Genomic DNA, 17180 nt, shown 5'->3' with positions numbered 1-17180 from the left:
GCAGCACATCTCCCTCCGCCACACTACAGTGGTTGCTAGGCAACAGAACTCTGTGGCGGCCGGGGATTGGTGGAGGCCTTTGAATTAACGGTGAGAATACTTCTGTCAGTACACGGTGTTCTGGCCAAGCTGCAGCCCACTGCTACAGTACAAGCAAGACAGGGAAGATTCTCAAAAATGAGAGAAATAGCCTACATATTTAATAATAACCTCTACAATTACTTGAGGCGAGCAGAATTACTGAGGCTCTAAAGAAATGCATGTCGCAAAAGCAGAGAGGTTGGAGGGAGGAATGAGTACGAAAGACGTGGTGGTTTTACAAGTGTTTGTTTGTGTGGGAGGCGCAGCTTCCTCCAGGCTCCTTCAGCTGTTATCCCCTGTTGTCTCTCATGCACTCTCACTGCTGCAGCAGAACACTCACTTCTACTAACATTTCACACATTTCCTAGACAGAACACCTGAGTTTGCATTACTTTCCTGGGACTCTAATGAGCATGTGGTGATCTGCCAAAACACATTTTTTTACTACAATTACACATTAATTTATTCACAGTGAGAGTGGTCAAACAAATCCTTCACACTGCTGTCTCACTTAAAAGTAGTGATCCGTTGAAGAAAAATCCCTCTTCTGCATACTTCTCCCTCCCTTCAGAAGCCCTCATCTGTTGTGACATGAAAGCTTTTCATCTCCAATTTATGCCTCTTCCAAAAATGTCTCCGGCGAAGCCAGTTCACCAATTCACAGGTTTATCTCCCTGCATACAGTTGCCATTGTGTTGCTATGAGAACCTGGAGTTAATTACTATAATTTACTGATGATGAGAGAGCTGAACATAGATTTTGTCATTACATTACCACACACACTGCCAGAGCCCGACCGTGGTTTCCAGGGAAACTGGAAATGTGAAGCTTTTCAATAGACACAGCCACAGCTTAAAGAGCGAGGATTGCCTAAGATAGATTCTTCTAGAGACAAACCTGTAGCCGCTGCAATCACTATCAATCAACAGGGGAGAAACACGGACAGATGTGGGTCTCGATCAACGGAGAGATTTGCAATGTTTGACCCAAATATCTGAGAGAAAGTTGTGGAGAGATTTCAGTCGGACTTAGACTGCTGAGGTATGTCTGTTACTCATGATTTCCTGTAATTTGTTTTATGCTGCTTGTTTTCATAGTTAAAATTTGACAAGTACTGACAAGTACTGTGTTCCTGTGCATGACTTTTTATGTGATTATGGATTCAAGCATAACTAGAATATGAACTAGGTGGATATATTTTTAGGTTAGAAAGGTACAATCTGAGATATCATCAAACAGTGAAATGTTCAAAAGAATCTGGCATTTAAAATGCAGTTTAATTATGCATGTAATAATATTAAATATCCCAGATTCCGGTGTCCTGTGATACTTAATAAGCATGTGAGTAATTCCCATCAAATAGTAGCAATGGTGTAACTTGGTTGCATGTCAGTGTTTGGATACTTGACATCGACATCGCACGACAGAATAATTTTATCCCCCAAAACAAACCTTCAATTTTCACTCCACTCCGCTTGTTGTCATAGTTACTGATTACAAATTGCTCAAACAGTGTGTCAGTGCTGTGTTATGCCCCACAGGTACTTCATTTAATGCCGAGACAAAATGGGAAGTCTTAAGGATGAGATGAGAGGTCTTAGAGAGGACCACAAGCCCTGCGAGAAGGCAGATGATGGAGAGCGTCCAGGCAGCTCAGATGGCAGCACCGAGCCTGAGGGACCTCAGATAAACATGAGTCAAGAGTCGACAACTCATGGGGACTATCAGCCAACGCTTCACATGAATGCCAGCTACGTCGAGGAGAGAGATAAGAATCCAATATCCAAAGATCAAGTGGTTTCAGGAGGGGTTTGTGGCAACGCTAAACAATCAGACTCTGTAGGAGTTAAAGGCTCTGAACAGACTGACGCCATCCCTCTGACACAACAGCCAGAAGCTGATGAAACAACAACAGCTACACATAATGACACCACATTCTCTAATAAGTTCCTGAGTGATGGAGATGGAGAGGATGAGAACATGGGTCATGATAGAGAAAAAGGGGCAGAAGTCGAGAATATCTTGGTGTCTGTGCCATCAACTCCAGCCCCCTCCGATCCACGTTCCCCAGCTCCTGTCGGCCAGCAGCATATGCGTACACAGGTCAGCCTGGAGGTGGTCCAGTGTCGCTCTGCAGCCACCAGCCCCATGACACCTCCCGAGGGCAGCCACTCCTTCTTCTTCCCCAGCTCTTTTGGGCGATCCGGAGCTGTGGGTGCTAACACCAAAGACGCCGAGCTACAGGTGGGTCAGCAGGTGGAGTTCTGCTCTGTTGCCACGTCCCCCATGACCCCAAAGACGCCATCGACCTCGGCTTTCCCAGAGCTTATTGGGAGAGAGACAGTGGGGAAGGAGGAGAAAGTGAAAGAGAGCGAGGGGCAGAGGGAGAGTGGCCAGCAAGAGAGTTTCCCCGCGACAAAAAGTCCAGCTGAGGCTGAGTCAGAGATAACTGGAGATTTGAAATTCACCACATCAAAGGAGCTGAATGAAGGCTTCAGCTCCAATGCATCTCCAGAGAGCTCCGCTAGCTCCCCCGCTGCTGGGTTAAGAGATTCACAAGTAACTCTGGAGGATAGTAATCAGCAGTGTAAGCAGCAGAGGATGGGAAGCATGGATCAAGACATTAAAATCCTGGTGACCCATCATGGCAACGATGGGGAGGAAGAGGAAGAGCAGGCCGAGTCATCTTTTTATCCCATAGAGCCAGAGATGGTCAAAATAGATGAACATGAGGAACTCGGAGAAAACAACAGCGATGTAAAGAGGGGGGATGGAAAGGAAAATATCTCCACAGAAACTGTTGCTCCTGATCACATACAGGACACCTCAAACACAAACCCCCCACAGAACAAAACAGAAGAGTCCTTTGTTTCTGCTTGTGATGAAGCAAAAAGAGTCATGCAATGTGAAAAGTCAGAGGTCAAAGAAAACAAAGAAGCATGTGGAGAGGTGAGAGACCTTTCCCAGACAAAGCCTCCTGTCCCTGAATCTCCAGCTCCCTTCGGCTGCCACAACATCCGCACACAGGTGAGCCTGGAGGTGGTGCAGTGTCAGTCTGCGGCTACCAGCCCCATGACCCCTCCTGAGGGGGACCATGCCTTCTACTTCCCCAGCTCTTTCGGGAAATGCGGAGCTGTGGATGCTAAAGACGCTGAGCTGCAGGTGGGACAGCAGGTGGAGTTTCGCTCTGTCGCTACAGCACCTATGACCCCGAGAACGCCCACCAACACCACTTTCCCTGAGATCCGGAAGGAAGCCAGCACAGAGGAGAAGATAGTGGAGGAGGAAGAGGATAAAAAGGAGCAGGTGGTGGAGGCCCAAGAGGAAGTAGTTCAAGAGGAGAAGAAAGTAACCGCTGAAGACGAGGCAATAAATGGTAAGGAGAAAGGCGAGGAGCCGGTGCAGGAGGTGAGCTGGGATGAAAAGGGGATGACGTGGGAGGTGTACGGGGCGGTGGTGGAAGTGACTGTGCTGGGCTCAGCCATCCAGAAACACCTGGAGAAACAGGTGAAGAAGAAGCAGCAGCCCTCCATGCCTCCCCCTCCTCCGCTCAACCCCTCGGCCATGCCTCTGTCTTCAGTGTCCACCCAGGGGGGTTCGGGTTCGGGTAAGGGCCGGGCGGGGAAGAGGGGAGAGCGAGATGGGGAGGTGAGCCGCCGCAGAAGAAACCCCTTCCGTCAGCTGATGGAGAACATGCAGCAGCCGCATTGTTGCTCCAAAGCTCATACTGCTGAGTGACACAAGAATGGTGAAAAAACCCCTGTGCTGGAAAATCACATGATACCTGATGAACGTGACTGTGATACAGTGCACTCACTGATTCACTTCAACGTGACATTGTCTTGAAAGTGTGAGAAGCAAATCACTTCCTCGCACGAGACAAAAAAAAGCACAAAAGCATTTAATATACAACTTCTATCATGGAGCTCAGAATCAGCCATACAAGATGTTTCTTCCATGTTTCTACATTTGGAAGAACGAGGGTGATGTATCAATCCCATCGTCAGCTCTTATCCTTTAATGTTTTTCAACCAAACCATTCAATTGTCTACTGAGTCATTTGAGCTGTTGATGCTTTTTTTTCAATGCACCTCAGACAATATGAAGCCATGGCAACCCTCCTCCTGGTTGCTAATATGCTTAACACAGCATCAGCTGAAAGAGATGATGGTAGAGTGACAGTTTTTGAGTGTGATTTATGGCCCCGTGGTCAGTCACTACAGCCTGGAGGTCATTTTGTTTGGAACGTATGGAAGTTAAAATTGGTCTAAATGTTGCCTTGATCTGTGTGTGAGAGGAGTCCCCACCATTAGCGCAGGCTTTTGTATGTCTTATATTCTGCTTTTAGATTTGGCACAATGTTTTGACTTGTTTGTATTGTGAAAAGTATAAAAATGTATTGATGACGAGCACAATCGTGATCATTTGACAAAAGCAATGACACCTTGATATGAGGGTATTTTAGTCATTACTACTTACTGTATTTTAATACCATATTTAGTGATTCAGTTGTAAATTATGTGATGAAACTTATTTTAAATGTATTTTAATTCAGCGGTTGCTACAGTGTCAGTGATGTTGGTGTTCATATGTTGAAGTCATAAGAGTGGGATCAAACACACATTTGGAGAAATTGATTTTATTTACAGATTGCACTTGATACATTCATTTAGATGTCAGTAAACAGTGAAATTGTTTTTTCAGTCTGCTGCTTGTCACAAAGTCACACTGCATGAGATTTTATTTAAGTAACAAGTATCTCAAACCCAAAGCAAATACTGACTAACTAAACATGCACAAAGCTAAGCCTTTCGGCTCATAAATAAGATTAAGATTTTCATTCATACATTGACATTATGCAATATTTTCCTCTTTCCTTTTTGGATTTTCTTTCTAGTAGCATCAGCTGCAACAAAAAATTAGAATTGTGTGTTGACATAACTTCAAAGCAAACCAAACAGTTTTTAAACCGTCGCTTAACAAAAATAAAGTGATTCATATGTGCAAGAAACAATTGTTTTGTTTGCTTTCCTTTTGCTTTTGTCTAATTTTTCAGTGTCTAGATGAGATTTATGTTTTAAGGAAGGAGTTAGACAGTTTGGGAAATACACTTGTTCGTTTTATTGCAGAGAGCTATATGAGAAGGTTTGAACCACTCTCATGTGCTTGTGCTAAATATGAAGCTACATCCAGCAGGCAATTAGCAATTAGCTTTAGCATGAAGACTGGAAACAGGTTGCTGGGCTCTATCCAAAGTTTTCCATGTCCTCGTACAAGGAGATGTGCTGGTAGACTGGTAAACTTCGAACAGAGCTTTACCTTCATTATACACATCACAGGTCTGTAGTGCTGAACACGGGGTTACTAATACCCACGCGAGGATTGTCAGAGCCTTTCTTCTGGCCCCGTTGGGCCAGCGCTGCACCCAGAGGCTCAATGTACTCTGGTGGCCCGCCGTCCTCCTCCTCCTCCTCCTCCTGGATCATCTGCTAATGAGGAGCAGACAAGTTTTGAAATTAGATCATATTCTAATAAGTACAAATGAAGATGTACTTAAAAATATAAACTCACCATGATCGGTTGTGAATCCTTCTCAGGAAGGGTCATGTCATCGCTGTAGTCCAGAGAGTTGAGACTAATGGCAAAAGAAAAACAAAGGTGTCAATTTATAATCTCCATTTGCTCAATTAACCATTTCAGAAAGAGAGTGTTTGTGTTGGTTTTTGATTTAAATAAAGGTCACATGCCAACGATGGGAGTCAAAATGTGTCTCCATCACAACAGGCTGTAGTGAGCACACTGGGACAAAATGTTCACCTGGAAACAATCCCAGTCTATTAACCAGCACTGCTACAGCGAGGAGAGAGAGGTCGTGTGTCACTGTGAGCCGCCAACCTGTCAAACTGCGGTGACCGAGCAAATAACCGCTATCAACAGATGGCCGAGGTCATCACAGAGAGCGTTTCTTTACCTGACTTTGTCCACGTCTGAGCTCTCCTCGTCCACGTCCAGGACCATGGTTGTGTTGATATTCAGGTTGAGAACAGGATTAGCCCTGTTAGCAAATAATGACAGACACAGGAAGACGAACACAGTCAGAGATATGTTATATTTCATCCTTTATTGCGTTCATTCTGTTGTCTCCTCACCCCTCCATGGTGTACTTGTTGGTTCCAGGCACCACAGGACCACTTTTCTGGTTTTCAGAGGTCACCATGGATGCAGAGTTCATGGCTTTGGCTGCCTTTAGCTTCCTCCTGTAGCTGTAGTGTGAAGTGAGTTGATTAGTAAACAGACAAAGCTCATAGATGTTTTTAGATCAATGGTACTTTGGAAGCTGGGAAGTGTGGCTTTACTGGTATTAACTGTGTTGTTAATAGTTAATTGTCCTGTCCAATCCTGTGCCTAACTTCCCTTTAATCCCTTTTTCTTACTTTCTGCGAGTGCACATCAGGGAGATGGTGAGGACAGCCAGCACAATGATGAGGCCTCCCACCATCCCCAGCAGGATGTACTGCACGGGGTCTGCGTCTGGTTCGTTCACAGGAGCTTTCCCCTGAAACAGAAGTAAGAAATCTATCTTTTGTATATAGTTATAAATTATAGTAAAATATAATAATAATAATGATAGCAGGGTTCAAACACCACAACCACCCCCCTGGCTGCACCTTTCCTCCCAATTAACAGTTCAGCTAAACAAATCCCAGACGCAAAATAAAATAAATAAATCATTATTGTGATAACAACACTAATCTTCATTTTAGTGTTCTCAGGCACAATTGATGTACGGCTATGCGGAAAAGTTGAAAGAAATTGTCATTACTTTTAGCTTCCAAAGAGGCTCAATATGTTGTAGCTTTGCTTAATATTTTAAACATTTGCAACACTCTGTCACAGAAACAGTAGCAGTACTGATGTGCTTCTTGCTATGATTTAGTTTTACTTGGTGTTCTATTTCAGGGACTCACTGTCCCGTGTAAAAGAAAATGTCTTCCAGTACTGAGGAAAATGATACATCAACAGCAGTGGGAGAAGAAATGATGGAGAACTACTCCAAAACTGCACAAGGGGTAACACTGTAACACTGCTTTAATTAAGTTGATAATGTAGCCTGAAGAAAGCACACTATAACAGACAGAACAGAAAAGAGACCCTTCAGCTCTAACACTGCTCATACTTACAATGTTCTTGAGGCCCAGCTGCCCCAGCGCAAGATAATGTTCAGGATCAGAGAGCATCTTTTCCACTTCATTAGAGGTAAGAGCAGTCCCGTTGGAGTAGACAAAATATGCCACTATTATAGTGTTACTTGAAGCCCTGAGAGAAGAAGAACTTACTCACTCACTTAAAATAACAAACCTAAATGAACTTTTTCAGGCGTTTTAAATTTAAAACCAAAATCCTCTTGTGTTGCTGCAATTAGCATCTACAATTATCAGCAGATAATTTATCCTCAACAGTATGATTGTTTACAGGGACACTGGCACCACCTAGTGGACAGCAGTCTGTGCATGCAAGTGAAGATTATTTTGGAGTTCCTGTCAACACCAGCCAATAATTCATGATCTGCATCAGTGTAATTTATTTTGATGTATGGTGATTTAAATTTAGAGATGATGAGAAAAGGAACTTGCCTGGATGCTCGAGCAGTGTCGGACCTGATTGCAACAATTTCAACTGCAGCCTTGGTGGCAGCAGTAAGCGCCCTGGAAATGTAGAGATCAGATGAGAATAGGTTTAAGTGTTAATTAAATGAAAATACAACAGTTCCTCAATTCTCTGTTATCAGATTAAAACTTTACTAAAAGTAACAGTATAGCAAGGAGAAATGTACTTGAGGATTTCATTGAGGTTTTTTTCAACCTCGTCTTCGGAAGATGTAAACTCAAGTTCAACTTTATATGATTCGTCAACTGTGAAAATCTGCAAAATAAAAAGAACAGAAGTATTAACACAGACTGAAGTCTTAATTTCTGTCTGGTGTTTACAACACAGACAAGTTTCACTGCGGGTCATGAATGAAAATCCCGCTGCTTGATGTCAGTCACTCACCTCCAGTACGGTGCTGGTGGAGAGGTCGCCGGCATCAGTTGCAGTTACTGTTACCAAATACTTCCCTTTCAGTGTCATATCAAGCCCCTCTGTAGTTCTGTGGAAAGTGGAGGAAATCACAAGTAGAGCCATAAACAGATTACGAGACAACGGGCCCCTGACCACAGACATGTATAAGCCCATACCACCCCCACCCCTCCTACATAGGGCCAAGACTCCCAGACTGAAAGAGACACATTGTGGTAATTTTCTCTTTGTTGCCGTTTTCCGTCTTTTTGTGGTCATCTTTGTAGTCATTGTGTGTCTTTGTGGCAGTTTTGTGTCTCTTTGTAGTAGTTATGTGTCTCATTGCAGTCATTTTTGTGTCTTCTTGTAATAATTTTGCATCTTTCTGTTGTTGTTGTTGTTGTTGTTGTTATGTGCCTCTTTGCAGTTGTTTTGTTTCTTTGTAGTCACTCTGTGTCTCTTTGTAGTCATTTTACATCCCTTTGTGGCCATTTTGCATCTCTTGGTGGTTGTTTGATTGACTTTCCAACAACAAATATTAATAGTCACTTCAAACAGAGGCTCTGGTCCAGGGCTCCCCCTGACCTGTTCAAAGATCCATCCAGTGCAGCAGTAAACACCAAAGATTGTAAGAAAACCCAAAAAGTGTTTAGGGCAGAATGGTAGCAGATGGATCACTTCGTACTCACTGAATAATTCCAACATAAATGTCCTTTTGCTGTGTGGTGACGGCCTCGAACAGCATCCTCATGTTACTTGTATGATTGTTGGTGTCTTCAAATTGGACTGCTGTGACTTTAAACTCAATCTCCCTGTTTATTCCAGAGTCAAGGTCTGTAGCCTGAGAGCAACAAGAGATGCAAGCAAAAATGTCTAGACGCCATGGCACATATAGGATGAAGCTGAAATCCTGCCAGTTATTTGTTTTTCATTCATACTCACAGTGACTGCAGCAACTGACGTCCCCTTACTTGCACTTTCTGACACCACAACTAAAATCCAAAGACAGAAAATCAGTAGTAACCATTATAATGCTGTCAAAACAGACAAAAAGGACAAAATTCAACAAAAATGTGTCTCAAATCCAATGTGGAAAAAAAACAGCCTTTGGTTGACTTGGTCATAAACCAGAGACACATGCGAGCCGTGACAATGGGTCACGAGTAGACAGACCAGACAGGCCAAAATTAAACACTGCTTTCATTCAACTTTACTAACAGTGATATAAAACTCAAATATAAACTCACCAAATACGGAATCTGAGAAAATGAATTCTGGAGCATTGTCGTTTATGTCTTCAATGTTGATTACCATTTCTCCTGAAATCATTAAAAGAAAAATGACATGAAGTGACGTGAGATGAGTGTTTGTAGGTTATTATCTGTTTATTATCTCAAGCCAGTGCTGACCTGTTGTGACACTGTTGTTCTCTCCTTTCTCTGTGAACTCGTCCACCACCTGAGCCTCAATCACCACCTGGTCACAATGCTCATAATCTACCAGCTCCTCCGGGTTGACTCTGACTTCCCCCGTCGGATCCAGGATGAAGCTACTGCAGTGTGTCAGAGAGCTGTTGCATCTGCATTTGATGGATTCCAGCTCATAGACCAGTGAGTGGTTTCCATCTTTGTCCCATCCTGTAAAACTCCCAACAGCCCCGCTGATGTTGGTGTTCTCCTTCACTGTCACGGACGCTATCAGCTTGAACTCGGGCCTCTCATCGTTCACGTCTGCCACGTTCACCTTCACCATCACTACAGCTTTCTCCTTTTCCAGATCTGTTGCCTCTACCTGCAGCTTGAATTGTTTGCGAGCGCTCTCGTAGTCCAGCTCAATATCAGGGTCCACGGTGATGTTTCCCCTGTAACCCCGTCCCTCTGCAAAGGTCCGAATGATGAAGCTGCCAAAGCTTCCATTAATGATGCTGAAAGAAATGCGGCTATAGGCTGTCGTTTGGTCCAAATCTTCAGCGTAAACAGAACCCACAAATGCACCTGATTGGATGGGAAAATAAAATCAAAATACAGCCACACAGTTATGAACCGTTGAAAGTGCTTCATAAAAATAAATACTGACCCTTTTCTCCTTCTTTAACAGAGAATTCATAAGAGGAGGCTTCAAATTGTGGTGTGTTGTCATTGACATCCTGGGATGCATCAAAAGAAAACATTGACTGCTATCATCCTTACCAGAAGTGGCAGCATCAGTAGCATCACAGCACCTATAATTTTCTTCAAACTGCTGAAGACTTACCTCTACATTGATGATAACTGTTACCATGGTAGACAATGGGGGGCTACCCTTGTCAGTTGCCGTTATATTGAGCTCGATCTTCCCTCCCAGATTCGGGTCGAGGGCCTCACGATCAAGCTCACCGTTGTTTGTTAACACACCTGTGTTAGGGTTGATGGTGAAGTTATTGCTGTACCTGCTTGGTACAATTCCAAACACTATCTGGCTGTTTACCGTAGCGGAGTCATCTGCATCAGTAGCCTGTCCGAATGAGAAACATGAAAAGAAATCGTCAAGACACTACATTTCAGAAAAGGCCCCAAAAAAGGCATGTGGACTATATGTGTTGAACATCTTGGTCCAAAACGGTGGTCATTAACGTGCTGCTACAACAGCTTCCACTCTTCTGGGAAGGCTGAACCCATCTGCAGGGATTTGCTCCCATTCAGCCACAGGAGCATTAGTGAGGTCGGGCACTGTACTTCCACACCAAACTGGGAAAATAATTTCTTTATGGACCTGCATTTGTGCATTGTCACGTTGAAGCAGCAGAGGGCCCTCCCCAAACGTTTGCCACTATGTTGGAAGAATACTATTGTCTAAAATATAATTGTATGCTGTAGTGAACGTCTGATGGGGCTGAAGACTACAAGGGGCGTGGAGTTAGAAAAAAGTGAGGCATACCTCTGTAGCCCACTCATGTCTGCTTGAAGCAAGAGGCTGCATTGTGGTAATTGTGGGTAACGTAGGCACCAGGTCTTGACAAGGAAGAAGAATGAAGAGTATATCTCTGGTTCTGCTGCATCGATTTTGATTCTGATTTTATTAAACCGTCCAGTTTGATAATGCTATGGAAGTGTAAAGCGCTAAATCGGTGGAGAACTCTTTTAAGATGTCTCTTTATTGGAAATAGGAGCCTATATGAAAAACACCCTGAGACTACAAGATAACAGCGGTGTCCACATCCTCCATCCCTAAAATTATAAAATGATGATGAATAAAATGAAACATTTTTGACTTTCAAATTGCTTTCTGCAACTCTCTGCAATGTTTTTCTTTTTCCATTACAAAACCTGTGGAATTGAGGTGTCAAACTATTTATTGAAACAGGGAATCAAAGAAATGAGAAATCCTGTTAAGTACAGCATCAACACCTATGAGATGGAAATATTTACTGTTATCTCATTGATCTCTCACAGTTACCTCTATCTTAAGATCAAGATGTCCGCCCTCTTCAACAAACTCCACGTAAGAGTCTCTGTTCATGACTGGATGTTGGTCGTTGATGTCAGTCACAGTGATCTCCAGTAATGTGGTGCTGGGCTTGCCGTCTGTGTCTCTGGCCTGCAGCGTCGCTGAATACAGTGATCTGGCCTCGCGATCCAACAGGGTTTCGTTCTTCACATAAATTGAGCCCGTATGTGGCTCCACGTCGAAATACAGTAGTCTGAAACACAGATACAGACTTCTAAGTGGTGTTGTCCCAGTTTGCATGACAGCAAAATGTAGACAGTGGCTGTATTCAAATAAGTGTGGACATACATGCTGTCTGGAAGAAGTCTGTAGGTGATGTTGCCTTGATCCATCGTGTCAGGATCCTCTGCCTGGGGAAAAAAACAACTCCTCTGATTCAAGAGTTTCTTAAATGCAAGCCCAAACTGTTGAATCCAGATAGTAAAGGACTTACAGTAATGTTCGCCACTATTGTCCCAACAGGAGAGTGCTCAGCCACATTCAACTTGTACGTGTCCTGTGGGAACACTGGGCTGTTGTCATTGGTGTCCTTGATCGTAATTGTAACTGTCGCAGTGGACTGGAAGATGGGTTCTTCTTTATCTGTGGCAATCACCTGCACCATAACACAAGCACAGACTGGTCAAGTGCTTTAAAAATCACACATATGATAACCAAAAGATGAAAGAAGTTGCTAATATTATTATCACAGACTCATGGCCTGTTTTTAACTTATCGTACTTCAAGAACCATTTCCTGTATTTCTTCAAAATCCAGTTTTTGGGACTGCTTGACTAGAAGCTGAACAATGCTGTCCGACATGGTAGATTGAGGTTCCACAGAAAACACGTCTTTGTCAGCTCCCCTCAGGGTTAGCTCAGTTGTGGAAATCTGTGAAAAGCCAAGAAAGATGATTCATGCCTGATCATTAATGCTACTTGGAGCTGGTCACTTATTATACATGCATTACAGGAAAACCTTATCTTTTAATTGAAGACTGTTTTCTTGTTTTCTTTTTTTGGTGATTTTCTTACCCTATCCCTATCTTTGACCGTCATGTTGATGAATACAGACCCCAACGAGTTCTCAAAGACCTCTCCTGTGAAGTGACTCGCCTCCACACAGGAGAGCTCGTCTCCTGAGCCTCCGCACTTGTAAAATTGCGGCTTGTTGTCATTGATGTCGATGATGTTGATCTGTACATTTGCTGTGGTGTTGGCATGGAACCCATGGATGTCTAGATTGGACTCCGTAGCCTAAAATAGAACAAAATGTAATAATTTCACCATCTAAACATTTGCCAACATGCTCTTAATTAAATAAGGTTCTCAAAACTCAAGAAGACTTTATGTAATATTTAGTTTTAATTATTCTCAAATGTGTGAGAAATGTTTGTCACATTAATTATGTACTACACCCTTCATACAACACAATGTATCAAGCCAAAGAATGGTAACACATAAATGATCATTATGAGACTGCTTGAGAGATATTTCCCCCTCCTCTTGTTTTTTTTCTGCATGTTTTGAGGTACTGAAACTTGAGTACAATAATTGTGTAAAATCACTGCAGTAGGCATCTTTCCTTTGTTTGGTGTTTATGTGCTGTGATTGCGATAAGACTGGTTCTAACATAAATGAAGTTATTATGAGTTAGGACCAGGAACAAACATCACGCCTAGTTCTAATCCAATTTCCTGTGCCTATGCACCTTAACAGGTGTGTCTAACCTTGTTCTCACAACGCTTCTCACAAACCCCTTTACTGCTTCCTCGCCTCATTCTCTCTCATTACAGGAGCCACAGGAGGGACAATGAAGTTATGAAGCCTTATCAAGACGCTGCGCCCACACAGTCTCACTCCCTGGGTTCCTCGCCATGACACCTCCATTCGACCTGTGTTCAGCAGAAGACTGTCCCTCCTGGCTCTTGAACATGACATGTTCTTCAAGGTGAGAGTAAACTCTTAAAATGTTTCTACTTTCCAGCCTCATTTTGATGCAAAACACATTGATGTATTAGCTTGAGCTTTGTTTTCTGCGCTGTTTGGAACTGAATGGGCTCAAAGAACGATGAGAGGTTTGGCAAAACAAATTTTTAAAATCTTACAGGAATAGCTCAACATTTTGGGAAATACGCTTAGTGGCTTTCTTGCTGAGAGTTAGAGAAGATCTTCCCTCCAGCATCTCTAATGCTACCTTATCAACGTGCCATATCTCGTTTGTTCAATCCGTACATTTTTCAAATTCTTTTTTAACCATGGCTTGCTGTTTTCCCATGCTTCCAATCTTTATGCTAAGCTAAGCTAATCACCGGCTGGCTCTAGCTTTTCTATTTAGCGTACAGACATGAGTGGTATTAATCTTCTTATCTCACACTCTGCAAAATGTTGAACCATTCCTTTAACAGTGGTACATAAGTGAAAAACCTAAAAACCTTTGTCACCATGGAACTGTATTGTAGTCACTATGATACTTAATGGAATAGGAACTATTCAGTACACTAGTCATTTTTACTGCAGCAACTGTACACTAAAACTTTGAAAAACATATATAGTACTATTACTCTGTGCCTACTGAGAACATGCCCAACAAAAATAAAATAGTAAGGAGGAAATTGATGTATGTGTAAAAATGTAACTGTACCGTTACAGTCAGGGTAACAGTGTCACCAATATCTTCTCTGTCAATTGCAGATTGTACAGATATGACGCCATCATCACTTGAGATTTTAAACAGGCCATCTGCTGTGGACTCTGTCAAACAATGTGGAAAAGCATTTTTTTCTTAGTCACTCAGTGCAAACAACAAATTGTTCTAACTTTTTTATTTAAGTTGATGAGGCTCACTTTCAATGGCATAGATGATATCATCATTGACTTCTGTGTCCCGGTCTATGGCAGTCACTCTGAAAACAGACGTGCCCTGGCAAAGGAAAAATAATATTTTTGGAAACCAAAAGAAGTTGAAAGCCTCAGCAGCTCACTGCCTGTTGATTTGTGTCATATCAGACCATGATTTGCAGCTTTGTCACACAAAATGGACAAAAATGTACATTAAAACGGCATGTATGTACATGTATCACAATTAAAAGCAGGTGTCATACAAAGAAATGTGAAAATGTGTAATATTGATATATATAATATATTTACATACTGATAATAAAACCTTAATTTCCTTTTCATGGGCTCTTTGAAAATTAACATCAATCAGATAAGCACATTTAACAATGCAGCACTTTCAATAAAATCTATCAACACTCACCACAGGAGAATTTTCTTCAACTTTCCCTAAGTAGGGAAGACCACGGAACTCTGGGCTGAGGTCTGGGACGTCCACAACCGTAATGAAGGAAAAAACAACGCTTGAGAAGTACTTGGTTTCATTGTAATAACATTGGCCACCACCATCCTGTTATGGGACACACAAAGACATTTAAATTCAAAAATCATATGCTGCTTAACAGAGGATTTTGTTGAAAAAGGAAATATCTGATAGTGTGATACTTACAGTTGCGTTAATCTTCAGCCGATAGAAAGTGCTCAATTCAATATAATTCAGACGTCCACTTAATTTGACTTCACCAGTTGTGTTTACAATGCTAAACAGACTGAATCCATCAGATGGAGTAACCTAGAAAATACAGTGTAAATGATGCTTCAATAAAGATTATGGAACATCAGAATATAATATGAATCAATTACATGATTTACAAAGGACGCTTACTTCATCAATGCTGTATTTAATAACACCGGCATTTGAACTGTCTCTATCACTGGCCTGCACCCTAAACAGAGACGTACCTACGGTGGTATCCTGATGAATTGGATGGGGGGAAAAACAGAAAATTAAACACACAAATGTATCTCAGCATTAACAACTGTGTAAGTTAATGCTGACATCATGATGGATGGCACATTGATGCTCTTCTATCACAGATTCTTGGAGTACATGGTTCACTGACATTATATATACTAACAACATGACATGCTGGAGTAGAGTTTGACTTACTTCTGGGACATTAACATCATATGAAGATTCCTGAAATATGGGTTTGTTGTCGTTGTCATCTAATAATATTAGATTTAAATTGGCTGGTGTCTGAAAGACATTGCATGATGTGCTATATGAATATAATGAACAAACTGATGGAAATGGATGATTAACACAAACTGAACTGTCACTTACAGCATTGGGACCATCAGAGACAACAACTCCAATTGGCATTAAATCACCACCCCCCTAGAATAAAAACAATTAAGAACTATTAGATAAATTGATAAAACACATAGACGCAGAATCAAAATGAAACTGTTGAGAACTGAAAAGTCTCTACTTCCACCACACCATACCTCTCTATCTAGTTCCCTTGCAACTGATACTCTCCCAGTGTTGTTGTCAACTGTGAAGTATCCAGCATTGGGCCCAGTGAGTGAATAAGTCAGTTTGTCATTTTCTGTATCTGTTGCGATTATAGTAAACGCAACTCTACCTATGAAAACAACATCAGTGGAACATACATAAATGTGTGCAGTATTTGTTGAGGAATAATGTCACAAAAGTGAAATAAAAATTGCTTTCAATATTTCACACACACACACACACAAATATATATACCTATGGGGGTGTCTTCACACACACTATAAACAAAAGTTTGGATTGCAGGACTGGTATTTGCTGTAGAAACACACAGTATAACACGCAGTATAAGCAGAATGTTAAGTGGTGATATAAAGACATGATGACATAGTCACAATAAAATTAACTGAACACTTACCATTAGTTAAGCTGATAAGGTACAAGAGGCACAACAACAACATACTTCCTGTGATGCCCTCCATGTCTGCAAATGAAAAGAAAGAGTAATCTAATAAGTAGAGCTAATACAATTAGTCAATTAACAGAGAATTAGTTGGCAACTGTTTTAATAATTGATTAATCGTCAATTATCAAACAACAAGACCATATGATGTCTTGCTAGCAGTTTTGTGAGGTTGTATAGGCACAGTCGTGTTTTGAGCCAAATCCTAACATCAGCATGTTTACATGCTAATGTTTAGCAGGTAGAATATTTAATGTATAAAGTTATTACAATTAATGGGTTATGAATGTCAGTACCAAATTTAACAGCAATCCATCTAAAGATATTTCACTAAAAACTGCGCTAGAGGAAAAGTCAGTGGCTCATCAAAGTATGTAGGATTCATCCTCTGGCAGCCATTAATATCTGAGCAAATTTTCAAGGCAATCAAGATTCAAGATTGTTAAATCAATTCAGCAGTGAAATATAACATAAAACTGAGATATTTCAGTCTGGCCCAAAATGTTGGGCCTACTGTCCTAGACTGACATTGCAATCCGTAGAGTCATGATGCTAGCAGGTTCCAACTTCTCAAATGTGAGGCTTTATATCATTGTAAGTTGAATATTTTTGATTTGGACTTCAAGCAACATTTTATAGACAAAACGATTCATCAATTAATTGAAACAATCAATAGATTAATAAATAATGTAAATAATCGTAGGTTGCAGCCCTACTTATAAGGCAAAAAAAGACAATTGTAATTATGACATTTTAA

The 17180-nt window shown here is 41.6% G+C and overlaps 1 protein-coding gene across 1 annotated transcript; it reads right to left on the bottom strand.

Annotated features, from left to right (window-relative positions):
* Window positions 1-5414: 5414 nt before the first annotated feature.
* On the bottom strand, window positions 5415-16442 carry cdhr2 (cadherin related family member 2). The gene is made up of 30 exons (XM_070913687.1): window positions 16379-16442; window positions 16219-16278; window positions 15954-16093; window positions 15790-15843; window positions 15613-15702; window positions 15328-15417; window positions 15112-15234; window positions 14866-15012; window positions 14451-14526; window positions 14248-14357; window positions 12639-12860; window positions 12346-12495; window positions 12059-12220; window positions 11914-11975; window positions 11575-11818; window positions 10393-10632; window positions 10216-10285; window positions 9549-10133; window positions 9387-9458; window positions 9082-9131; window positions 8829-8980; window positions 8134-8230; window positions 7916-8004; window positions 7716-7787; window positions 7263-7398; window positions 6516-6637; window positions 6231-6344; window positions 6053-6136; window positions 5653-5716; window positions 5415-5570 (listed from the first exon to the last, which is right to left on the bottom strand). Exons 1-30 carry the CDS (start codon window positions 16440-16442, stop codon window positions 5415-5417), a joined length of 3897 nt encoding a protein of 1298 aa, XP_070769788.1.
* Between the last annotated feature and the right edge of the window lie 738 nt (window positions 16443-17180).

This window comes from Enoplosus armatus, chromosome 10 (assembly GCF_043641665.1).
Source record: "Enoplosus armatus isolate fEnoArm2 chromosome 10, fEnoArm2.hap1, whole genome shotgun sequence".
Taxonomy (NCBI): Eukaryota; Metazoa; Chordata; class Actinopteri; order Centrarchiformes; family Enoplosidae; genus Enoplosus; species Enoplosus armatus.
Note: the sequence above shows the minus strand (reverse complement) of the source record. Positions and strands in the feature narration are given on the sequence as shown.

Coding starts and splice junctions, on each gene's coding strand:
- cdhr2 (XM_070913687.1), bottom strand. CDS start 16,442: ATGGAGGGCATCACAGGAAGTATGTTGTTGTTGTGCCTCTTGTACCTT. Junction 16,279..16,378: donor CCTTATCAGCTTAACTAATG/GTAAGTGTTCAG, acceptor GTGTTTCTACAG/CAAATACCAGTCCTGCAATC. Junction 14,527..14,865: donor TTGAAGAAAATTCTCCTGTG/GTGAGTGTTGAT, acceptor TTCCTTTGCCAG/GGCACGTCTGTTTTCAGAGT.